Source organism: Aspergillus brasiliensis (assembly GCF_001889945.1).
Source record: "Aspergillus brasiliensis CBS 101740 unplaced genomic scaffold ASPBRscaffold_16, whole genome shotgun sequence".
NCBI classification, from domain to species: domain Eukaryota; kingdom Fungi; phylum Ascomycota; class Eurotiomycetes; order Eurotiales; family Aspergillaceae; genus Aspergillus; species Aspergillus brasiliensis.
The window spans coordinates 426,948-451,127 of NW_027137457.1; the positions used below are offsets into that span (position 1 = coordinate 426,948).

Here is a 24,180-nt window from a genome sequence, read left to right on the forward strand (position 1 = left end):
AGTGAATAATATCTGAAGCAGTAACCCTTCCCTCATGATTGGCCGTCTCCTGCTCTACTACAGTGGAGAGTAGTATAATTAGTAGTGTAGGTGTGAACCGTGCTGTTTCCGTCGGAAGCACGCAAATTTTCGTTGCGTGCACACGACCAGCTGACGAGGTCGAGGCTCGTCTCATTATTAATTGTTGAGTGAGCAATTATCGTGGGTGCTAAATGTGTCTAGTTTTGAGCTAGTGATTGACTACTATGGGATAATGATTGTTGTGCACTCTCTAGTGCTAAGTATATCCTCCCTAGTCCAAAGTATAGAATTCGGTTCGGGACTCCACCCCCATTGGCGCTTTTGCCGATAGTATACTACTAATGTAGTCGCGTATACTCATGTTGATCTCCAACTCATCTAAACACAATAGCGTGGTGTGGCCTGTCCTAAGCGATTTTCCAAGCCATTGGACCCTGAGATGCCCATTCGAGCGATTTATTATGCCCATTTTATCCCTCACTTTTGACACGGTGGCTGAAGTTTGTACTTCATCCCGCGCATCCTTCCACGCAACCATGCAAGCCTTGACCGGGTTACCCACTTCAGCAGTTCCTGGCCAGCCCCGGATCCGAACTGCATGGATCGCAAAGCTTGACTGGTGCTGATCCTTTCATTCCTTGAACTCAGCGGTTTAGCCGCGGTTTATACCTCAGATGCTCTAGATCCAGCCTGCTCTGAACCCCTGGGCGGGAAGAGAAGCTGGGTTACTTTGGCCCATGATATATGTGATACAGGTCTTACACACTGGAATATGAGCTGTTTACTGTTGGTGGCCTAGTCGCTGATATGTCTGACGATGCTTTCCTAGGCATGGTCCCATTTACATCTTACAGCACCCAGTCTGTTTGACATGGAATTGGCATGGTGGCGTGGTGGCGTGGTGGCACTGTGTCCATGCTCGACTCCTCGGACAGGACTCCGAAGAGCATGCCATACTCCATGGCCATTGTTGCTAACCTTGCAGGTGTATGTAACAATCATACCTCCCATCTTATCGGACCTGGTACAGGTTTTTCAGGCAGCAGAGATCTCGTTCGCCCTTACATTGTTGACGGACTATGATGCCAGCGTTTCATTGCATTACACTCTCTGTTACAATCTCAAAATCACACAGACCTTGCATGGTTTACAACAGAATGTCAACTCTGAGACGAGAATCTAATGCGATGAAATATCTATCAGTGAGCCGTCATCAAATCTCGCAGCCAAACCTCCGAACCGTTGCAGTTGTGCAGGGAACCACGGCCTATATGATGCTCCATTTAGGCTAATCCAGCTATTTCTCAATTACATTAATACTGGACAGAAGCTAGTGGGTGATAATAATCATATGGTGATGATAGGACAATGCTGGGTAGTCACCTGACTGCGGCCGAGCTGGCCAGTAGCGGTGACGCAATGGTGATTAGGCGCAGGGCCCGTGATCGAGGCATGCAACAACAACCGGGAACCTTTGCAATCAGCTAACCAGCTGCCGGTTTCCCCTCTTTTCCTGCTTCCATCCCATTCCCCATTGTTTGGTCGGCCAGGTTTGCAGATAGTCCTCATCTACCCTCTGTTTGTTGTGTGCATTTACCATCTTCATCTTCAATAACAATCACCATCAGGTAGCTTCGTGTGTTGCTCAAGCCATCCAAGTACGCCAGGCATCCATCCTTCACCATGCCGCAAGGAGAGACGGAGCCCCTCCTCCCTCGCTACCGGGAAGACACGACCCTCCAGCGTCGCCTGCATCAAAAATTACACACATACCAGATGATCCGTGCCCTTTCGGATGGGTACATGCCGTCTACGGAACAAGCCATCATCAATCTGCGCACCTTGTTGGCTTCGGATGTCCTTTCCCCTCACACCCACGATGTTGGCACCGTCGGCCGTCAGATTGTTCGCGACTGCCGCCTGTGGATCCAAGTGTTCATCGAGCTCTTGCACGAGAAGAATGGCGACGATAAGCTCCAGGAGTTTTTGTGGCACCTGTCACGCTCCAGGGCATCCATCGATCCCAACAAGATACAGCAGCGAGCCAATCAAACCAAGGCAAGGGCGGATACGAAAGCGGGTACCGACTTCCGTTCTTTTTCTGTTCATGTATCAAGCTGTGGGTTCCACAGGGCATCAAGTAGTCAGCTAACAATTGTGATCCAGCGTATGATAGCCTGCGCACTGTGGGAAGCCTACTCCTGACCAACGCGGACTTTCGGCTCTTCGTTGATGACCTGTCGACTGTCGGCCGCCAGATATTTTCCGATACGGCATTCTCGTTGTCCAACACATCGCAGCAAATTGGAAAGGAGCTTCAGCCTTCAGAAGAAGATGTCAATGCTATTCAGGGGGCAGGTGCCGATGAGGGTCGTTCTGCAGGGAACGAAGAATTGCGTGAAGAGGCAGCTACTGTGGCGAAAGTCACAGGCAATGGCGTGGCCCGCACGGGGAAAGACGCTGTCAAGAGTGCCAAAGAGCATTTAGCAGGACAGGAAAAAGACGCCTTACTCTATCGGTTGAAAAAGACCGTGATGAATCTTCGGGATCGTTCCGACTATACAGATTCTGTTGCCACATTAGGCCAACTGCTGGGGCGATATGCCAAAGCGTATGCCAGTGCGGCATCGGATGTCGTCGCTACAGCTGAAGAGGAAGTCGACGTCAATAAGGACCTCAAGCAGGCAATGGAACACTTCTGGTTGCTGGTTCAGTCATTTGGCGATGCTCAGGAATGGAAAACTCTGGAGGAGCGTTTCAAAGCCGTAATGCAGCACTCTAACAAAGATCCAGAGTTCGAAAAATTCGTCTCTGAGACAGGTTCCTTGGTTGAGGAAATGTTGACTGATCCTAAATTCTTCGATTCGGCCGAAGAGAAGATTGACGAGCTCAAAGAAAAGTCCAAGCGCATTGAGACAGGATCCAATATCCGCCAGGATGTGGATGCATTCCTGGCACAAGCGAGACGGGCTCTGCGGACGGTTCCGCAAGATAAAGCTGTGTCTAAGCTCTTCGATGCGACCAACAAGCTATACAAGGATGCTTGGGACGGCTACCAGAGCCGAGAAGGCCAATTACCCACTGACCTAATCGAAGTTTTCTTTCCCCTGGTTCTCCGCACCATCCAATACATACCAATCCCGCGGCTGGAGATATCTGCACCGGAAGTCGATCTATTACTGGAGAGTCTCATCCTGGAACCTGGCCATACCGTCAACTATTCTTCTTTCTTGCCATACCGTATGCATGTTACAACGCGCAACGACATTGACATCGTGAAGAAGCACTCCAAGAAAACCGCCACTGACCTCAAAACCACATTCACGGCCACGGTATGTGGACTAAACATCAGTGCTCAGGAATTTGGATATTGGATGCGGACCCATTCAGCGCTTTTGTTTGGCCTTAAAGATGAGGGCATTGCCAGTTTCTACCTGGACAAGCGTGGTATCGACATCTCTCTGGACATAGAGGTTGGAAGAGAGCGGCTGGAACACATCTTCACTCTGCGTGGTGTGCGCGTGCGAATCCACAAGCTGGATTACAAAGTCCATCGCAGCAAGTGGAAGTGGCTCCTATGGCTGACGAAGCCTTTCCTCAAGCATCTAGTCCGCCGAGTCTTGGAAAAGAAGATCGCGGAGAACATTGTCCAGGCTGCTTTCACGCTCAATCGGGAGCTGGTATTTGCCCGAGAGCGCTTGCGGGCGGCGCGCATTGCCAACCCTCGGGACCTGGCAAGTTTCGTGCGGGCAGTGCTGGCACGCCTGAAATCACTTCCCGACACTGACGTCGAGACTCGTATTGGCCTTGAGCCACCTGGTAGTGGTGTCTTTAAGGGCGTGTACGCCCCGGGCAGTCTGGTGAAAGTCTGGCATGACGAGGCATCTCGAGCCCCTGAGGCCATTGAAGAGGGCGATGAGAGTCAGGGACTGGGACGGACCTGGCGAAATGAGGTGTTTGATGTTCCCAGGCGTTGAACCCAGGACGTCCACTTATGTTTCTTCATGACGAGTCACGATTGTTCCCTTCGAGCTGGATCACCGTCAAGGTCCCCGCGAACTAGTTAAAAGTGCATATTCCGTAGTTGCTTGGATGATCGACGCGGGTGGGTTCGTAGTCAGGAAGCGGGGAATTTGCCATAATTTCTTTCTGTTACTTTAGCTAGCAATGAGCATTAATAGCGAGTGTACACAATTCATGAATTGCTCTTCTATCTAATATCCTCATGAAATCGTGCCACGTGACCGGACCGCGGACGAACAGTAACGCCGGCCGGCGTTGCGGCCACCTAACCGGTTTATGTGGTTGGTCGCCGAACATCCTCCACACTCCATCTTCGAGTCCGCGATAACAGACAGCCTGGCCAAACAAAACGTCTGCTTCTTGAGGTCTTGATTGATCTTGAGCAGTTCCCGCTAGGGACTAAACATTCCTCAACCCTTGCACCTTCTTCCGACTCTTCTCCTCTCTTATCTTCTCGTCTCTCTTTTTCCCAGCTAGCTTCCTACCTCCATACGTACATCTATCTTCCCCGATCGACATCCTTCTATACTTCCAACATAACAAATCAAAGTATAAATCACGCCGAGACCACACCCCTCGCTACAACTAAACACAACGCCTACATGAGCTGCGGATCATCGCAGCTCACAACCTTCCATATCTACAATCAATAAATTAGAACCAACCCAACACAACCATGTTTCCCACCATGCGAACCGTGGCCCTCTTCGTGGTCCTCACCATCTGTCTCATTCAATTGGTCCTAGCCGCAGAAGACTACTACAAGATCCTGGGCCTGGATAAATCCGCCTCCGAGAAGGACATCAAACGCGCGTATAGACACCTAAGCAAGAAGTTCCATCCGGATAAGAACCCGTTCGTTAACCCCCTCGGCTCCCAACTTTCTCTCTTCTGTTGGTGCTAATATCATATGATCTGGTATACAGAGGCGACGAAACCGCCCAAAAGAAATTCGTCGAAATCGCCGAAGCATACGATGTCCTCTCCACGTCCTCGACACGCAAGATCTACGACCAATACGGCCATGAAGGACTCGAACAGCACCGCCAAGGCGGCTCAGCAGGCCGACAAGCGCACGACCCGTTCGACCTATTCTCGAGATTTTTCGGCGGCGGTGGTCATTTCGGTCATGCGCCGGGTCATCGCAGGGGACCGGACATGGAGCTCCGCGTTGGGTTGCCGTTGAGGGATTTCTACAACGGACGGGAGTTCTCATTCGGTGTTGAGAAGCAGCAGATCTGTGATGCGTGTGAGGGGACGGGGTCCGCCGACCGCGAGGTAGTTACGTGCGATAAATGTTCGGGACGTGGAATGGTCATCCAGAAGCATCAGTTGGCGCCGGGCATGTTCCAGCAGGTGCAGATGCATTGCGATAAGTGTGGTGGACAGGGTAAGATGATCAAGAAGCCGTGTCCAGTGTGTCATGGCCATCGGGTTGTGAGACGCGAGGTTGAGACGCATGCGACTGTTGAGCCCGGTATGGATAAGGGGATGCGGCTGGTATATGAGAACGAGGCGGACGAGAGTCCCGATTGGATTGCTGGTGACTTGGTGCTTATTCTTGAGGAGAAGGAGCCCGAGCTGGGATCTGCTGAGGAACATCGTACGGATGGTACGTTTTTCCGCCGGAAGGGCAAGGATCTGTTCTGGAAGGAGGCGCTGTCGCTGCGCGAGGCATGGATGGGCGAGTGGACGCGCAATATCACGCACTTGGATGGACATGTGGTTCATTTGGGCCGGAAGCGCGGGGAGGTCGTGCAGCCGTTGTCAGTTGAGACGATCAAGGGCGAGGGTATGCCGCATTACTCAGATGGTCATCTTCATGATACTGATGATGACGATGAGGAGCCTGGGAACTTGTACGTCGAGTATACGGTCATTCTGCCGGATGAGATGGAGAGCGGCATGGAGAAGGACTTCTTTGCGCTGTGGGAGAAGTGGCGCAAGAAGAACGGGGTCGATCTGGGTCGCGATAGTGGCCGGCCTATGCCTCCTCCGCCGGTGAAGGATGAGTTATGATACGATAATTCTTAATTATATCTCTCCCTTCGCTTCACGGGGCGTGATGCTGTACATTTATTTAGTGGTTTAGATAACTAGCTATCTTAGACGTCTCTATAGAAAGTATATCGAAAATGGTACCCTTGGCGCCCTTGGGGGAAGAATCGGTGTGATACCACCCATAAATTTACCCAACTGGGTATCGTGATCATCTAGACCATACACTCGTGCGTGTTATAGTGAGGGAGGGGAATCCTCCTTGCATAGCATAGTGATCCCGTTCGAATCCGAACAAGGGATCCCGGTGCTCTGTCAGACCTGAGATGGCAGACAGCTGTTGTGTCACCTACCGATGATGATTGCCTAGAGATGTGATCGATAAGAGATTGGACCATTTCCTGTGCGTTCGAATGTACCGGTGATTCAAGTCAGGGCTGCTGCGATCGCAATCCATGCAGAGATCGCACCTTGCATGCAAGCAGGCATATAAGTGACACAGCCTCCCAACCACCCAGACAGATGATAACTTGCATGGAACAGACACTTTCCTCCGTATCAAATCAATGACTTTTGACTCGAGTTCTGCAATTAGAGGGGTCCAAATGGAGCCAAATCACCGCTATCCCATAAATTCCCCGACAAACTCTCCAGCGTCTCAAAATCAGGCATCCAGAACGGACTATCCTCTTCCAGATCGATCCAGGGCGCAATCTGCAATGCCATGCGCACGCCATGGTCCTGACTACTAGCGGGTTCAGAAGCAGTCTGGGCGGTGGTGTTGGCCGCCGCTGGGTTCATTATGTCTGTCGCCATGCCACCGGTGGAGTTGTTGTTGGTGTTGTTGTTGCTGGGTGTGGTGGTGAGGTTATGATGATCCCTGAACATTCCTGCATTGATGCCACCGCTGTTACTGTGTTGGGCTGTCATTAGTTCCGCCATACCCACCTTTTTGGATGCATCGCTTCCCTCTAGTTTCTCCATAGCGGCGTTGACAAGCAGCTCGAATGCATCGCGGTATTTCTTGACCCATTCGGCGCGCTCGCCCATTACAAACAGGACGGTCGAGCAGGCGCGGATGTCGTTGCTCATTTGGACGGACCAGACTTCGCTTGTGTGGGTCCATAGTGCGTAGAGGAGGGTGATGCCGGCCATGAAGATGGTCTGGACGGCGAGGAAGGAGTGCCCGTATTCGAGGGTTTGGTGTAGCTTCTTGTGGGTTTGGCAGGTGTTTCCAGCGGCCCGGAGACAGATGTGATAGTATGGGTCGGAGAGGGGGAGTGAGGGTAGAAATGGCTGGATTAGGAGCCGTAGGGCTCGGTGGTAGTGCAGCATTGGATAGTCTAGGTCGGATCCGGTGAAACGCCGCAGGGCTGATTCTTTCCACTCCTCGAGTTGAAGGAAGAGTTGGTCCATCTTCGAGCGAAGAGTGTGCAGTGGTCGATCAGCTCGGTAGATCTTGTGCTGGATTTCGGAGTCGATGCGTCGCAGACGCATGAGGAATATGGCAAAGGTCAGGGTGGTGATTCGATTCGGAGGTGGAGGCGCGGCTAGCACGGCCGGATCGCGGACATCGTCATCGATGTCTGCAGGCAGAGGAAGGTCGATGTGTCTGTCTGCAATGCTGAATGGCCGGCCTAGAGACATGGATACCACGCGCTCTAGGTAATAGACAGTCCAGAAGAGACGCCGCCGCATTTGCGCAGTGAAGGGATCCATGTTGATCTCGTTTGCTTTGCGATGCAGTCCAAGGTCTATAGCAGTGCGCATGGCGAGGCCTACCATGTACCACATGCCCTGGCCAGACGCAGAGCGAAGATGGTATACAATCAGCAGGGTCATGGCTTCGATGTTTTCTATAGATCGCATTTCGCACATATTCGGTGGTTGCTGCAACGCGGTCAGGTAGAATCGCTGGCGAGTTCGTTAGACCAAACAATATCCGCACCACACGGGCAACATACCTCAGGTGTGGTATACGAGTAGTTTTCGCTTATTTGGATCGACGTGGCCCCGATGGCATACACAAGATACAGCTTGAATATGCCTACCCGTTCCTCCTTGGTCAGCTCCTCCCGCTTCTTCTGCGCCAGCTGCCAGCGCGCTTCATGCAGTCGCCACAGCTCTGTGCGGTCGAGAAACGGATAGCGGACATGGATTCTGGTGAGATAGGCATGAAGGATCCTGGATCCCATTTCATCGTTAGGAGGCTCGCTGCTTTTCACCAATACCTCTTCCATTCGTGGCTGTCGAGTCCGATCATTGACATGACCAGCCCTCTCCCCGCCTGGAGGCTGAGGAGGAAGACCCGTGGATCCTTGTCCCGCTGCAGATCCGGATTTGCCTGACGACGCCGCTCGAGCTGATGACAGGGCCTGGTTCCACACTGTGGCTTGGACCATTTCTCCAAGATTCGTCGCTAAGGAGAGGCCCGAACTGGAGCCTACGTATGCAGGTGCCTCCGAGGAGTTGAGTGCAAGGAAACCCACCAATTCCCCGACGGCATTTTGATTCAGACCAGGGGTTGAGTTGGTAGGAGTCCCCGGATGGGGAGGAGACAGGAGTGCAGCAACTGGATGGGCGACATGGCTGCTGGCCCGGCTACTCATGGGTCTCGATTCTAATTGGGACTCAAGGTAGGCGATGCGATCCTGCAGCGCACGGGTGTATCTACGATCGTTAGTATTTCACAAGGAATATGTTTCAGCTTCTCAATGGGGAAAGAGGTATCTTACTCGTTCTGAGCGCCACTCTCCTGTCGTACGGTGGCTTTGTCACATATCGCCCCGGCCTTTTGGCAGTTGGAGCACACAGGATAGTCATTGTCACACTAAGGCTCGACCATTAGCATTAGCTGAAGTTCTGGGGTAACATGCGAAAAGCAATTACAACACAAATCGATCTTCATCAACAGGTGGATCCGTCTACTGACTTTCTGCTTCCTAGTCTTACAGCGCGTACATGCCGTTCTGCCGCGCTTCCGGGGATTGTAGTCCCGCGAAGGAGAGGAGGTTCTGGTGGGAGTAGAAGTGCTCGCAATATCCATATTAACTATCTCATATTGTCCGCGATCCAGATGAAGGGAAAGGAGAGCTGTTGGACTCTATCCACAATGGGAAAATGTAGAGAGACGATGAGTCAGGAAAGGATGGAGAAGGAAGTTGGAAGCTGCTCGTCCCCGCCAAGACACCTCGGCTCGACCCGCCAGTTAGCGCCTGGAGCCATAGATTCAAATAGGTTGAGAGAAAGATTAAGACCCCTCGTGTGATAGAATTTTAAGATGGATTACTCGTCTATATCTGCACTATTAAGTGTATGTCCACTAGTATTCAAGAAGATGATATCATATATAAATAGACCCAAACCACCGCTGTGGACTTTTTGTATCACGCTGAAACGCCATCGATGCCGGACTTATATCATGAGTAGATTCATCGCAGATCATAATCACCTTACGGCTCTGGCTCCACTTTCTTTTCGGAGCGAGATGCACTCTCTATAGCGTCACTGGCCTGGGATTCAGGAACGTGCCCCCATTGAGCTTCGCTGTCCCGAGCTGCAACCTGCTTCTCGGCTTGTTCTTGGGCCTGCTCTTGCCGCCGCTTCTCTTCCTCTTGCCGCTTCTCTTCTTCTATCTCAAACTGATCCTTAGGCCTTTCCAGCCCCCGGTCGCGGATAAAAACACATGCGAGGAGACATGCCCCCATCAGCGGGACTTGGAAGATGAACACAGAGTGGGAAGCCTTAGCGTATGCATCAAGGATCTGCTCCCAGTCTGCATCAGGGATACCGGCCCTTGATGGGAGCGAATAGGACGATTCAGCAATATCCCTGTATCCCACAGGGAGATTGGATTGTAGCGTGGCTTGCAGGATCGCAGCCGAGATAGCCAGACCACATGCACCACCTAGGCAGCGGAAGAAGTTCCGGTCCGATATTACGACAGCTCGTTGGGCCTTCGTACAATGCGCCTGAAAAGCGACCATGGTCGGTTGGAAGACAAATCCAACGCCTATACCAGCAATGCCGACGATAACAGCAATAGCTCCTGGGCTGGTGTGGCGGTCGAATAACAGCATCAGGCCGGCTCCACTTGATAGAAGGTCAGGATACAGATGTCATAGAATGGGCAAGGCGTCGACCGTCACTTACAGCGTCCAGAAAAAGAAGCCAGCCCAGATCACCTCTCCGTAACGTTTGCGCCGGGAAATGTACTGGCCGGAGCAGACCGAAGCCACCGATTGGCAGGCAACCATTGGGGCTGTTAGTGCTGCAGAAACAATCGGGGACCAGTCCCGAGCGTTTTGATAATACAACGGCAGGTAGTAGAGAGACGACTGGTACACGGCTCCAAACAGGAAACTCTGCAAAAACAAAGTGCAGATCACCCTGTTCTTGAAAAATACCACTGCTCAAGAATTAGCTGGCGGTTCTAACTATCAAGGCTCTGCTTGCTGACATACTTGGAAGCATAGGCAACACAGCCACTTTCCATTCGATGATGAGAAACGCAATCAAAGCGCAGCCGGCAATGGTAAGCATGCTAATCACCATCGCCGAATCCCAGTTAAAGTAAGAGCCGCCTCCCGATATAGGGATCAATAAGAAGATAATTCCAATGGACGAAGACAAGATACCGTAAAAGTCAATCTTGCGAGCATTTTTCCGGATGCTGTCCTTCCGCGCATTATTTGGAATCAAGAAATAGCCCACAACAATGGAGCATGCAGCGAGCGGAGAAATGAGCCAGAAGAAACCTCGCCATGTCGAGTCCATGACGAATGCTGCAGCGATGAATGGACCGATAACGTTGCCCATTCCCAAGGCCGCACCTAGAATTCCCTGGTATTTGCCCCGGTCTCTGAGGGTGACGATATCAGACACAATGATCATTGTTAGGGAGGTAACACCGCCGCCAGCTACACCAGCCAATCCTCGAAAGACATAGAACATTGGAGCATTCTGAGAGAGACCGCACAATAGATCGGCAATGCAAAGAAGTGCCAAGGCACACAGATAGACTATCTTTCGGCCAAAGATATCAGAAAGCCGACCATAGAGCACCGTGAACATGGTATTCGCAATAAGGGACGATGTGCCTGCCCAGGAGATGGTGTCTTGAGCGTTGAGATCCCGGGCGATTGTGGGCAGAGTCACGCTGATACCATTTTGGTCAACAAATGTGATCAGCAGAGAAACTGCCAGCCCCGTAAAGACAACCAGTAATTGCCCAATAGGCAAGATGTTAGTCTGGTCGTGCAAGGCTTTCTCCGCAGCCTGCTGTCGATTCATCTTGTACTTTTCTGTCTATGCCAATATAGGTTTTATGGAGGCGAGAATTTCGAGCATGGTATTATAGATAGATAAGGTGGATAGGGAACTGTAAAATCCGGGGAATTAAATTTGCCGAATTGAATTCTTGTCCTGTGGACTGGGTGTGTGTAAGCTTCGGTTTCGGGGTACAGACGCGAAACAGATATATAGGAATAAATGACGAGAGCGAGGCTATTCAGGGGCAATCAACTGCTTTACACAATGAATGGGAGAAGTGCTGGTTTATCAACGGTTGGCCGCATGCGTCGACCGAGTCTTTAACAGGTCAATTTCATAGGGGATCGGAGGCACCGCCGAGCAGAGTTGACCGAGACCCAGCATTGTTGCCAGTGATAATATCCCGCGTTTCTCATTGGTTATTTTACCAACCAAGCCATGGCAGCGGCTTCGTTCCGCGTCGGATTTGCCATCACTTGGCGGACAGTCGTAACAAAAGTGGATCTCTCTTGTCGGAGGGTTGACTACCGGCTAATCGGACGTCCGAAGAAAAATAAATGCACATCGGCCCAATTGCCGCACCTGCGATAACATCATAGATAACCATTTATGCACCTTATCCAAGGAGGCCGATCTCGATCTGTCTCGTCGGCCTGATGTTGGACGTGGCCCAAACTGAAGAAGACCGCCAAGATTCAATCCGGTCGTCGATCTCTTTCCTAAGCCCTGCAAGCTGCGGCCGATTCCTCAATCCCTCACACTCAGGCTCAGTCGATTTTGAGCACCGATGTAGATAACCCATTTGCCGTATTTGTAACTGGGCCAGTCAATCGTTGGGATCGTGAGAATGAAGGCGGCAGGTAATGGCTGGGGTTCCAATTCGATCCATCCTGGTAAATAGAACAACATACACTGTCGATGGCGAACACCGTTAGTTCGCAAATAATCACCAATTGAAAAGAAATCGCCTCTAGATAAAGGGAGGGCGGCGACAAGTAACAACATGCAAGGCATATTGTCCCGCACTATAGCGGCTGAGCTCACTCTACATCGTACACCTTTTTTCCTTGAGAGACAACGTCGCAGCGGCGATTTGCAGGGATGTATGCCTGCCACCCAATCGGATCTGCAGCAACATGCCGCAAGGTTGCAGACAATGCTGCAATTCGTCACGAGCCGTAAGGTTAACGCAGATCGGAGAAGACGTATCCAACGCTCTTTCAATCGGAACAAAAGGGGAAAGGAACTTCGATCGCTCCAGATCTACACAGGGCTATGGATGCGCATGTGTAAGTGGAACTTCCACAGTTCGTGCTGTCCAGGGCTGTTGTACGCCACGTGTGCTTGCGACAGAGGTACCTTCAAATGCTGGTCCACCTCCGGCACGGCTACTAACATCACTGTTTTGAATCGATTGTATCGAAGGACCCGCGCTGGCTGAAGTTGCGCCCTGACTAGGACCAGCATGCTGGGGTGCATAATGCCCACCAGTGACGTTACCGTGGTTAGGAAAGAAGCTCTGGTTTGGTGCACCACATGTGGCGCAAGTGAATTCTATTTTGAAGTTGGTCAGAACCAATGGTGAACTGGCAAGCTGACCATTATTTGGTCGCGGTTGCGTCGGAATCTTAGGGCGCCCAGCATCCGCAGGGGTTGCTGGATCAGGAGCAGGAACCGAATAAGGAGATTGCTGCGCATTGGCGGGGTGATGCAGGCTATGGCTTAGGGGTGTCTGTTCTGGTGACAGGACTTCCGGCGGTGGTGCTTGGTGTGTAGGCTGTGTCTGGTGATGTACCTGAGGCGGTGGATGCACAGGTTGGCTGTGAAGTTGCGATGCCGATATCGTCTGATCCCGGTGAACCTCATCCTGAGGCATGTTATCCATGATAGTGTTCTGGAGAGTGTCCGTAATCCATCTTTGACCAGAGAGACTGCCGAAGGTCGAACTCTCCGCCTGATTCTCTAGGGGAGGCGGTTGACTGTCTTGTCGGTCGTCTCCGCTAGAATCATGAGTATTGGTGCCCTCGCTCTGGTTTTGCGCTTCTCGTTGTTGTAAGCGAATAAGAGCTCGTTGCGCTTGGCGCATTGAGATGTCATAGCCATGATATCGCTTCACAGCGTCCACAACGTCTTGCGCCCTAATTTTGGTTTTCATGTCGAAGAGCTTGGGTATCTCAGTTAGAAGGAACCGCACATGCGATGCCTCCGATCGAGCTGGAGTTTTTGAGGTTGAAGTCGCATTGCGACGACAACTGTGGCTGTCCTGGAGGCTGCTGATGTAAGTTGCATTCTTGTTCGCGCGGCACACAACACGAAAGTAGCAATTGTTCGATGATCGACAGCCTATGACGACGCTTTTCTTGTTGCTCCTTGTCACTCGAAGCTCCCAATGCTGTCTCACCGAGATGCTTCGAACCAGTCCTTTAAATTCCTCCAACGAGCTAAAACGTTGGCCCACGTGGAGCCCCGAGTACATCTCCGCCATCACGATGCAGAATGGTGTCGCGAGCGGAACATAAGCAGATCGGTGTCGACAATGGTTTCCATCAGTGAGGCGCTCTGGCTCATGTAATTCTGAAGACTGCGAGGTATTCCTTGGGTGAGAGATCCGGCATTGTTTGGCGCGCAAACGCAAGATTTCTAATTCCTAACGACGATCCCAACTTTGACAACCATAGCCAATCAGGGAAACATAGATAGAGCCGATCTGAACCATGCGCCAATGGAAGTTGGGCGACCAACAGCTTCGAAGAGGGAAGCAGCTGTAGGGATGACTTGAGACCCTCCAAGGGTCCTTTGACCACCTGCCGCAGTGATTAACAAGTGAGATTGGGGAGGTGAGATGAGGAGAAGGGAAGCACAATAGTATCAGATCGGAAATAGGAGAGTGGACGCTGCCCGCATTAAATTGCGGGCGGGAGGAGCAGCTGAAGGTCGGCGTCCGTCTAGCGCGGATCCCCCGACCGCTCACATCGGCCCATCCGGCCCTTTTCCCTTTGAAGGCTTGCACCATCTTCACGCGGCCACCGAGAGAGGAGGACCGCGCGATCCATTTCGACTCCTCCCCGACGCAAATTTGGATTTCCCTTTGACAAATACCTTATTTTATTTTTACGACCATAATGACGTCTTACGGGCTACTGGATCAACCAGACGAAGGTCGAGTGGTTCTAGAAACACGCCCCGTCCCTGTCACCGTGCTAATGCCTTCCAGATGGTCTCCACAAGTCGCGCCTCTTGAACGTCGAAGAAAAGCCTTTCAAGCGAATTTCAAAACGCCTCCTCAACAGCGACTCCATCGTAGTGTCCAACGCGACGCTCCCTCCCACCCCTCCACCTGATGGTGCAGACGACAATGCGACAGCGGCTGCAGAGACGGAGAAACAGAAACGGCTCGAGGAGTGGCGCCATTTCCGTGAAGATGTTGCTTTGGACTTTTCCGCATTCGAAGGCAGCATCGCGCGCATCCAGTTCCTCTTGACGAGTAACGAAAAGGAGCGCGAGCGCTATGCGGCTGAGAAGCTTCGAATTCTCGATACAATGCAGTCGGTGCGTGACAATACGGCAGAGCTGCGGGTACAGCTCGAGGAGGCCCAGCGTCTACTAGCACTGCGCAAAAGCTACGACGAATTGGCAGAGAAGATTACCAGCAACCGGCTCTTGAAGCCGCGGGAAGATCAACAAGCCAATTTACAAAAGCTACAGGCCGAAATCACCGAGCTGGAGAAAGAGAGTAAAGAATACGCACATACTTGGTCGGAACGGCGAGAACAGTTCGGTCGCATTGTTGAAGAAGGGATGCAACTTCGTCGGCTCATCCGTGACGAGAAGGAGGAGGTCGAGCGCAGAGAAGGCATGCAGGAGGAAGAAGATGGAGATGATGGGGATGTCCCCTCCAAGGGGAAATCCAGTGGCGCTAACACCCCTCGTCACGAGTCAGACAGTCTGACTCCTTCTCAACATGATCTTGGGCGATCGCCAGCAGGCTTGCAAGTGGAAAGGACGGGTACAGCCGGTGCGGTGTCACCCTTGCGACAAATGACTGCAGTGGATGATGAGAATAAGACCACGCCCGATCAGGACACCTCAATGGAAGATGAGGGTGAGGTCCCCGAAGAGCTAGAAGAAGGGGAGGAAGTCCAGGATGACCGTGCAGACAAAATGGACACTACTTGATTATCGGAGAATTTTCTCTACCACACATTGAGCAAGGAGTTCGGTTGGTGGCGTTGGCATTAGGGTAACTATCACAATGCAACAATGGCTTTGCTTTTCTCAGGGGCAATTTATTGAATAAATTTTCGTGACGTGGATTAAGTACATGTGCCAGTAGATGGGAAAATGAGCTATCTCAGGCGATCTCCCGCTCCGCTGTGCGGGCTTTGGCAATGGCTTCCTTCGCAGCATTAATATGCTCGACATTACTTTCGGGACCTTTCTTTCCTTCCTCGACCTAACAATAAATTTAGAAGCTTAGTCCTCCTGACAACAAAAAGACGAATTGTATAACTAGTGATAGCCTGTAGAACATTTGTCACTCACCAGCAAACTATTGAGCTTGGCTATAGCATCCTCGATCTTCTGCTTCAGTGTCGGGAGGACCTTTTTGGTTTCTTCGAGAGCCAGACGCTATCACGACAATTGTCAGCAACCTCCTTTATTTATGCATGCACTGACGCTCTGCCTATCCACCATACTGATTACTTACCTCCTGTCTCAATGTATATTCTCTGTTTTCGTCATCGCCGCCCTCCTGGGACTCCAACTTCTTAATTCTCTCCGTCTGCTCCTGCAGCTCACGGTGATACGAGGCCTCTTCTTTGACAAGGCGCTCGACCGATGCCGTAGCGATCTCCAATTGAGAGCGTGGAGCCATGATGATCGACACTATTGAGTCAGAATTAGAGTCTATTGCACTTCTGCGGATAATAAGCCCTAGGACAATAGTAAGGAGAGTTTTTCCGTGCTGAACATAGTAGAAATAATGAGGTTGTGGCCCGAGTCTTGGTCAATGACTCGAGCCGGGAAGCTCTAGGAGCTCCGACAGGTGCCAAACGAGACGTTGCCGAAAAGGGGATAATAGTTGTTGGACATACCTGAACGGACTCTTCGGGCCAAATATATTTGATTGCAACTGTCTCCCGATTAGAGTGTGGAGTTTACAGTTCACGAGATTGACGGTGCTCTGAACTTGTTTAGGGAGTTTACTGTGTAATGCTGCTCTTGCTCTTCTGCCCCTCCGCGATGATGCTATAGAGGAGCAGTTTGCAGTGTTTGTCCGAGTGGGGAAGGTTCGAACGGCACGTGATAGACTTTGGGGATGAGCTGGGCAACCCCCGAGTAGACATGCTACATTGCGATGCATTTATCTCCCCTTTGACTGAAGAGCAGTGAGGATTGCTTCGGCTGTCGCTTTTTGAGTAACCTAGGATTCTCTAATCTAACTTTGGTACTAGCAACTTAAGGGATATTCAATTTAACAATTAAGCGAACGAATGACCTAGCAACCTTTCTCAACACATCGCTGTCCTCTGGACATATGGTGGCATCATGACCATGAGAAGGATGCACTCCTCCATCTTTAATGGTTAGCTTGTGTCAGTAAGAAAATTTCAGCAATCCCTACCATATGCGAGACAATACATAGAAACATGAATCAGCTATTTGACACAGCTATCTAGCAATACCGACCCTTCATCTTCATGCAGGAACCCCTTTCTAGTGGCTCAGAAGGGTATTATTATCTGCTGAATGAGTCTCTTTGTTGAGGGAGTTGCCGTTCATATCCTTCGTTTTGGGCATTTCAGCAAACCATGATGGTGGCGCTATCCCGGTCTGTTCATGGATTGTGCTCAAGATAGGAGGGAGGCCCTGCATGATATTTCGAATTGGTGCCATCGAATCTGACGAACCGTTTCCATGGTCTGCTTTGGTATTAGAACGCGTGACCAGAAACTCTCTAGTATAATGAAGAAGAAATGCCGACAATACTTACCTCCAGTATTCCAAGTGGTGATCTTCGGCTGGAGGCCACTGATGGCACGACCATTTGCATCGGCCAACCTTTCGTAAGTACCAGACTCCAACATTCTGTACTGTAGGAATGCCTGGGGACCACCGAGCACGTCAACAAGTGCACCATATGCCTTTGCCATCTCGAGAATTCCTTCGGCTTCCCGCTTCTTGGTATAGAAAGCTGCATCTGCGTCTTTGCTCTGACGGTAATCTAAGGGGAGGTCAGCATTTAGTCTGTCACTGAGGGTCATCAACAACTCACACGTTGCGTCTGCTTCCATTTTACTCTTATACAATTCTGCATCCGCCGCCTTCTGTTCCGTATAAAAGGCAGCGTCGGCCTTTTCCTGAGAAGACTCACGCTCAACCTTGCTTTTTGTGACCTGCTCGGCTCTGAGACGTTCCAACTCCGTCTCTGCGCGCTTGCTTTGAACTTGCTTCTGCAACTCAGCGTCTCTCATTTCCGTCTGACGCTGAGCTGCTATCTTGTTGAGTTGGACATTAGAATCCAATTCTGTTTTGCGGTTGGTAAGCTCTGAGTCTGCCTTGGCCTTCTCCGCCTTGCGCTTTGTTTCTAAAACAGCAGTGTCGGCATCGATCTTGGAGATCTCCTGCTTGGTTCTGCCCTTTTTCTCTGCCTCTCCGATTTCACCTTTCATCCGTGCCTCAGCAACATCAATCTTGGCTTGATTGAGGGCTCCTTCATGGGCCTTTCGGCTCAGGAAAGCAAAGTATTCACTTCCAGGAGTGTCCTGAAGCTCCTTCACGTTAGCGTTATAACTACGCTTTGTTAGTAACGACACTTCATCGACGGGCATTGATTGATCTCACATTCTTAGTCCAAATTGCTGCAGTTCATTCTGAACATTCTCGATCACTTCCTTAGATGTCAGCAAAATACAGTGACTCAGCCATTCAGCAAATCGCCACTCACCTTTCGTTTTGAATATCTGTCTCTCCTTGAAGATCTCCTCCATGGACATGCTAGAAACGATCACTCGTGTTTCACCTTCGATGATCCCTCGAACGATATCCTGGACATGGTTCTGCTTTGCTTTGCTGTTTAGATCCCTCTTTTGGGCAGGATCACCCTCGTCTGTACAGCCCGAAAGAAGCAACGCATACTTTCTGAGTGCAACTTGCTCATTGTCAGGGCCGATGGTGAACACTGCCGGCAGAGAAAACTGCAGCTTCTCGATTGTCATAGCCTGAAGGCTAAGCGAGAAGTCATATGGTGCTACAGATATCCTCGAACACTAAACAAGGGCATGTCAGCTATACTCTTAACGCTTCTTTGATTGAACCATACCCGCTGAAGTGGCCACACAAATGCCTTCTTGCATACTTTGATGTCGTCAATCCCGGCTCCAGTGAGCACGAGATATTCACTCGGTCGAGATATCGCGTACCTATAACATGCGTTGATAAGAGACAGGCTTGGGGTTGCGGTGGCTTTGAGACTTACCACATTGCTGCGGTTAGTGGAAGCTTTGATGATATTAGATCCTGACGAAGGATTACTCTAGATGGTGCTGGCGATCTTGTTCGCTTAAGCAATTTGCAATTTCTGCTGGTTCTGGAGAATGTGACAGAAACTTTGACTCATGGCACAAGTGACGTCTTTATATAGTATCAGTTTTAGTATTACGCTATTACTACAACAGCTGCTCGAGGCTTCCAGTGACCGACGACACCATGGCGCAGTCATCCATCGCCCGTATGACTTTCATCATAAACTCTGTGTACGAGCTTACCGAGGGAAGCTTCCTTTCACAACGATAATCTTTATACCATCAGAGTAGTGATCAGTCTCTTATTTATTATTGGTATGAGGCATAAAGAGCTACACAGAGCCTTGGCAGCGAGGCGATGCACTTGCCGAACGCCCGATGGGGCGCATTACTGTGTGGACCAGGCCTGCCTCACTTTTCAGTCAGGAAAACGACAAGGCTGCGTAGATTTATTCCGGGGGAGGGGAGGGAGGGGGGGCTTTCCTATTATACAGACGGCTAATGCCACAACATAAGGCTGCTCAGCCTGACTTACAGATCGTTGCGAGCAAACGGTACCACGCATGTCAGATTGAAAGTGAATATACAGAAACTAGCAACAGCGTCAACAATATGTAGTGGCAGTAGCGTCCAGCACAGCCAACATGAGTGAAGATAAGGTTAGTTAGTATTGTATAAGTTCATCCTTTGCGATGAGAAGCGAACATCTTGGGCGGTGAATCCCCCAAGAGCCGGCAGAATCCGAGCTTCCGCCTGACTTGGTTCCAATGAACCAATAAGGTCATTACCAGACAGCTGTCCGCCTTGAGCCTGACGCAGGCGCATTTACCACGTACAAAGGCTCAATGGCCTTACGTTCATCCCATCCTGATCGTCGGTGACCATCTCACATGCCTTCTTTAGATGCCTCTCACTTCTCCCTTGTATCTGATACTCCTTCCATGCCACTTTTTTGGTTATTTTTTGGTGCCCGTCCCGATAAATCACCATGCCGCCACCATCACTTTTGCAGCTCTGCACGGCGACTGCGATTAGGAACGTGAAACGTATGCAGAGCCCAATCTCACCCTTATAAGACCTTAGCAGCACACTGACGCTGAATGCTTATGCAGAATTAAATGATATCGGCAACATTCCTTATGTACTTGCTCGTCCATTTCTACTGAAAGTGGAGAGTCCTGAGAAACTGGTGAGTCTACAGCGGAAAACCCCCGTCCATCGTCTACCCCCTTTGACTAACAATCAAACTCACCCCACATTACAGAGAACTCTGGAACTACAGTCCCCACATTTGATGCGAGATGACGAGGAACTCTGGCTAGAGTTCATCAAGAGAGACATCCCGCGATGGGACGAATACGATCTGCCTGAGAAACCCGATTGTTGGTATGACGTATATTGTGACCTCAGGGAACAAGTCCAACGGGCGGTAGAAGAGGACGCGGAAAAGCTGAAGATGGCTTTAGATGGCATCAGCTCGGAGCGCCAGAAAAACAGTGCAAAATTCGTCACTGACCGACGAATCATTGGACTTCCCCGGGAGAGGCCGACCGCGAGGCAACGATATGCTTCATTCGATCGGAGAATGGGCAGCTCACTGACGTCGTCGTCTTCCATGCCCTCCTGGGCTTTTGGTAGGCCGAGGGAGCCAAAGAAAAAGAGTAGCATATTCACGGCAACAAAGAGAAATAACGTTCTTACTGTGCCAACACAGCACCTTAATAACAGAGCTACCCAGGTTAGACAGGCTCCGCGGTCTCTGATCGAGGACCATATACGTCCTTCCGAGCCCCCTGTCGCTCGACGAAAGGAGGCTCCAGCTCTGAGAGCGCCCGGTCGGTCACGGCCTCAGATCAGTACTCCCTCCGTGAGTCAGAATAGTCTGGAAGTCGGTCCCACGTTGCGAGAAAGGGAAGCTCGATTAAGAGCAATAACCCAGTCGCATAGTCCTGCTACAGCCAGTAGGCCTATGGCGGGGAGAAATGCACAGACATCACCGCCAACAAGGGGTCCGTCCGGATCTCTATCAGGGGTTGAATCCGGACCCAAGAAGCAGGCATCCAATCCGCTCGGTAACAGTGCGACTGGCTCTCATCAGAAGTCTGCCGTAGAGGACACGCCTGTGTCTCCACCACAACCACCCCGTCCTGCAGTTATCCGCAAACGGCCTGCCCCGAGTCTCTTTATTCAACCAAAGAAGAAGAAACTGAACTGATTGGACATATACTGATCCCAAGAAGTTAAGTTGCATTATTAGATACACACACCCGCTCATCATATATAGGAATGGCGTTCAGTACCGGCGTGAGTCTAGTTCATTACTTGAGTTGATGGCGTTTGCAAATGATACCACCAAAGGCATTCTTTCGGTTTTATATACCTGGATATTCGCGGGCTCAGGTCGGGAGCCGTAATGGACATTTTGCATTTCCACCAGGGACATCAGAATTTATAGCGAAGACTGCAGCGGAGAAATCTGCTTGGCGAAGTTAATGAAGTACAATCTCTGATTCTCCAGCAGACCATCCCGTTTTCCTTTATCCTTCATGCTTATACCCCTCCTTTTATCACATATACAGGCTGCACAGCCTTGACCGCCTAATATAGGAAACCAATTACACATACTACTTCACACCCCCGTCTTCACGAGGATCAACTCCACCAATCTATATTCACCAAAAATATGTAGAAAATTGTCATTACTGCATTGTTGGTTTGTAGCTCATTAGAAAAACCCCCGCTGCCCCAGGATCGAAACCTACATGCATGCTCATAGCCCCGAAACAAAAGCCAAAACGCTACATAGCGTTCAGAATGCCACCGGCCTGAAGCATCATAGAGATTTTCTCCTCTCTAATTCCCCTCTGTCACAGCTCTCACGCACATTCACAAGCATCCACCACGCAGAGCAAGAACAAGGTGTAGCGTGGCACCACCTTCCAGGTTATATTCCGAAGCAGTCTTGTCGTCGGCCCTTTATTCACAAAAGTCCCCTTTGTCAGCTATTGTCCAATAACATAAAATAGCGTAGCGCAATAATTATATATGCCTCCGGCATGGAGAGAAGGGAACGGGTGTATGCATACATCTGCTTTCCACCGAAAATCAATCGTTGCTGAACAGGAGGAATACCCTCTTTCTCTTCGACGCGCTCCTTTATCCGGGACACCTGCGTATTTGCTCGTTAGCGGTCGACTGCGCGGGGGCGGATGTATCCGTAGGGTGAGTGGGCTGGTGGCTGGTCGTGTGCGGAGTTGTTGCAGCCAGCTAGCTGACGAGGGATCACACGCGGATGGACGAGAGTGCGAAGTGTGTATGTGTATATGAATGTGCGGGTATGTACCTTGTAGTCAGGCTCGATGTCCAACTCAATCTCCTTGCCGGTCAGGGTACGGACTCTGGAGGTTGATGCTGGTTAGCTTTTGACTATTGCGACAGAGGAGTGTGTATCTGCGTCATGGGCGGGACAACAACTCACTTGATCAACATTTTGAGGTAAGATAGATAGCGACTGTAGGGTATTCGTAGTGTATGTTGCTATACTGGTGGAAATAATAAGGACGATAATTTCAAGGAACAAGACGCTTCAATATAGTAGCGAAGAGAACGACGACGGTGGTGGAGGTTGTTGTTGATGTTGACTGGGCTGGTGACGGAAAGCTTCGGCGGGGTTTTTGGTGGGGCATCAAAATAACGGAGTCAGCCGCTTCATAGTAATTTAGTTAGGGAATTAGATCGCCCCGGCCGAGATGAATATCGGTGGTTGATTTTTATGATGGTTATATGATAGAAAGGCTTTGTTTGGCTGTATAGGAGAATTGGTGTCGACTTTTACTTCTTGAACTGAAGATGTTCTGCGCTGAATATCCTGAACGTGCTTGGAGTTTATGTTTTGATCTTCATGTAGTACCCTTAAGGGGAATGGGATATATATAGCACCAGGCCTTGGCGTTTTATTACCTCGCTCAAATTGAACACTCCTCAAAACACCACTACTCTGCTGAATTACGCTGGCAACACTCTACAGAACTGTGTCACATCGTGCAACATGGAAACCAGTGCTAAAGAAGCTAACCCATTTGACATTCTCATCGCAGAATGTCAAGATGACCCAGTATAATCCTCGAGGCTCCAACCGCAGAACAATACTTCTGACAAATCCAATCACAGAAAGAAATCCAAGCTCGATACGAAGCTCATCGGTCCAACCGCAATGCACAATACAAAGAGAGGCTCCTCAGCCCCGACTTCACAGGCTGGCAGGTTGACGATATCCTGAGAAAGTTGCAAGCAGGAGCCAACGGCGAAACACTCCCCTTTGTCGATGTTCGGCATAACCTTACACTATACGCTCGTCCCCCGCAGCATATCCGAGATCTCGTCGCTGAGGTCCAGCAAGCCATTCGAGAAATTGCCCCAAGTCAGTTACAATTTACCTTTGCGGGGGACTGCCTCTATTCTGTGTGCTGTGATGCCTGGTTCAGCTGATCAATTCCCTTTCGACGGTTTTTGCTAGGCATATGGTTCACACCCCCGGAGCAATTGCACATGACTACGTTGGAGATCGCTAGCTGTCGACCTGAGCCGGAGGTCGAAGGGTTGGTTTCTCATCTCCAGGGTAGTGGCGTCGTACCGAAGCTGGTAGATTTCCTATTCCATCATCGGACACGGCTGGTAAAACCTATGATCAGTTACGACGCGACCGCCATGGCACTGAGCTTTGTCCCCGCTGCTGGAGAAGAGACTACAACTGCCTACAATGTGGACGGTGACGGATACACTTATCACCATTTGCGACGTGATGTTTCGAGTATTGCCACAGCCACAGGGGTACAGATCAAGTCGAGGTACATTGCCCTCTCAGCACATATTACGATTGCGCGTTTCATCACCCGGGACGGATTTTTGATAGACAACCCCAAGAAAGTGGAAGACGAAGTGGTGGACCATGCGCGGGTGGCCGCACTGGTAGAGAGGGTGGAGAAGGTCAATGAAATGCTCCGGACGAGATACTGGGCTCAAGACGGAACAATTCCTAAGAAAGGAGAATGGATTGTCGGGCAGGAGAGGGGTTTGGAGTTTTGTAAAGGGACATCTTACTACGGCGGAGGAGAAGCCGTTGTTGTCGGCAAAGGCTTCTAGTAAAGGGTCTCTCCTGACTAGATAGTATTGATACAGCATGAGCCATGAATACTAGTAATCTAAACGGTGGGCGAATTGATACGATTCGATAGATAATTATGGGGATGATATGGGTCTTTGCCTGAGGCAGGAACTAACCACGGGCGGTCTTGGCGGGTGGCACACAAACGCGGTTAGGCCGCACCCTAAGCGAACGAAA

At 50.6% G+C, this 24,180-nt stretch overlaps 9 protein-coding genes across 9 annotated transcripts; 5 read left to right on the plus strand and 4 right to left on the minus strand.

Moving 5' to 3' along the window:
• Window positions 1–1,704: 1,704 nt before the first annotated feature.
• On the plus strand, window positions 1,705–3,998 carry ASPBRDRAFT_136066 (uncharacterized protein; the record flags this gene model as incomplete). The annotated part of the gene is made up of 2 exons (XM_067618759.1): window positions 1,705–2,101; window positions 2,188–3,998. 2 exons carry the CDS (start codon window positions 1,705–1,707, stop codon window positions 3,996–3,998), a joined length of 2,208 nt encoding a protein of 735 aa, XP_067474687.1.
• Window positions 3,999–4,356: 358 nt separating this feature from the next.
• On the plus strand, window positions 4,357–6,257 carry ASPBRDRAFT_186781 (putative DnaJ domain protein). Its single transcript, XM_067620082.1, has 2 exons — window positions 4,357–4,899; window positions 4,971–6,257. The coding sequence occupies exons 1-2, from the start codon at window positions 4,721–4,723 to the stop codon at window positions 6,061–6,063; spliced, it is 1,272 nt and encodes a 423-aa protein (XP_067474688.1). The 5' UTR covers window positions 4,357–4,720; the 3' UTR covers window positions 6,064–6,257.
• Window positions 6,258–6,633: 376 nt separating this feature from the next.
• ASPBRDRAFT_136082 (MFS transporter) lies at window positions 6,634–10,935 on the minus strand (the record flags this gene model as incomplete). The annotated part of the gene is made up of 6 exons (XM_067618761.1): window positions 6,634–7,956; window positions 8,007–8,712; window positions 8,807–8,872; window positions 9,499–10,134; window positions 10,195–10,450; window positions 10,506–10,935. 6 exons carry the CDS (start codon window positions 10,933–10,935, stop codon window positions 6,634–6,636), a joined length of 3,417 nt encoding a protein of 1,138 aa, XP_067474689.1.
• Window positions 10,936–14,355: 3,420 nt separating this feature from the next.
• ASPBRDRAFT_69078 (uncharacterized protein) lies at window positions 14,356–15,489 on the plus strand (the record flags this gene model as incomplete). The annotated part of the gene is made up of 2 exons (XM_067629024.1): window positions 14,356–14,472; window positions 14,528–15,489. The coding sequence occupies exons 1-2, from the start codon at window positions 14,436–14,438 to the stop codon at window positions 15,487–15,489; spliced, it is 999 nt and encodes a 332-aa protein (XP_067474690.1). The 5' UTR covers window positions 14,356–14,435.
• Window positions 15,490–15,557: 68 nt separating this feature from the next.
• On the minus strand, window positions 15,558–16,555 carry ASPBRDRAFT_47975 (putative tubulin-specific chaperone Rbl2). Its single transcript, XM_067625992.1, has 4 exons — window positions 16,410–16,555; window positions 16,022–16,200; window positions 15,856–15,942; window positions 15,558–15,766 (listed from the first exon to the last, which is right to left on the minus strand). Exons 2-4 carry the CDS (start codon window positions 16,187–16,189, stop codon window positions 15,665–15,667), a joined length of 357 nt encoding a protein of 118 aa, XP_067474691.1. The 5' UTR covers window positions 16,190–16,200; window positions 16,410–16,555; the 3' UTR covers window positions 15,558–15,664.
• Window positions 16,556–17,031: 476 nt separating this feature from the next.
• On the minus strand, window positions 17,032–18,798 carry ASPBRDRAFT_200152 (flotillin domain protein; the record flags this gene model as incomplete). Its single annotated transcript, XM_067621400.1, has 7 exons — window positions 17,032–17,237; window positions 17,309–17,539; window positions 17,591–18,108; window positions 18,160–18,205; window positions 18,263–18,584; window positions 18,638–18,737; window positions 18,794–18,798. The coding sequence occupies 7 exons, from the start codon at window positions 18,796–18,798 to the stop codon at window positions 17,032–17,034; spliced, it is 1,428 nt and encodes a 475-aa protein (XP_067474692.1).
• An 877-nt stretch (window positions 18,799–19,675) lies between these two features.
• Window positions 19,676–21,475, plus strand: ASPBRDRAFT_69081 (elongin A domain-containing protein). The gene is made up of 3 exons (XM_067629025.1): window positions 19,676–19,885; window positions 19,952–20,028; window positions 20,104–21,475. The coding sequence occupies exons 1-3, from the start codon at window positions 19,828–19,830 to the stop codon at window positions 21,052–21,054; spliced, it is 1,086 nt and encodes a 361-aa protein (XP_067474693.1). The 5' UTR covers window positions 19,676–19,827; the 3' UTR covers window positions 21,055–21,475.
• Window positions 21,476–21,548: 73 nt separating this feature from the next.
• On the minus strand, window positions 21,549–22,709 carry ASPBRDRAFT_210793 (NEDD8 family protein RUB1). Its single transcript, XM_067621915.1, has 4 exons — window positions 22,318–22,709; window positions 22,183–22,237; window positions 21,926–22,008; window positions 21,549–21,813 (listed from the first exon to the last, which is right to left on the minus strand). The coding sequence occupies exons 1-4, from the start codon at window positions 22,326–22,328 to the stop codon at window positions 21,726–21,728; spliced, it is 237 nt and encodes a 78-aa protein (XP_067474694.1). The 5' UTR covers window positions 22,329–22,709; the 3' UTR covers window positions 21,549–21,725.
• A 110-nt stretch (window positions 22,710–22,819) lies between these two features.
• On the plus strand, window positions 22,820–24,097 carry ASPBRDRAFT_47982 (uncharacterized protein). Its single transcript, XM_067625993.1, has 3 exons — window positions 22,820–22,953; window positions 23,010–23,259; window positions 23,356–24,097. Exons 1-3 carry the CDS (start codon window positions 22,888–22,890, stop codon window positions 23,979–23,981), a joined length of 942 nt encoding a protein of 313 aa, XP_067474695.1. The 5' UTR covers window positions 22,820–22,887; the 3' UTR covers window positions 23,982–24,097.
• The last annotated feature ends 83 nt before the right edge of the window (window positions 24,098–24,180 follow it).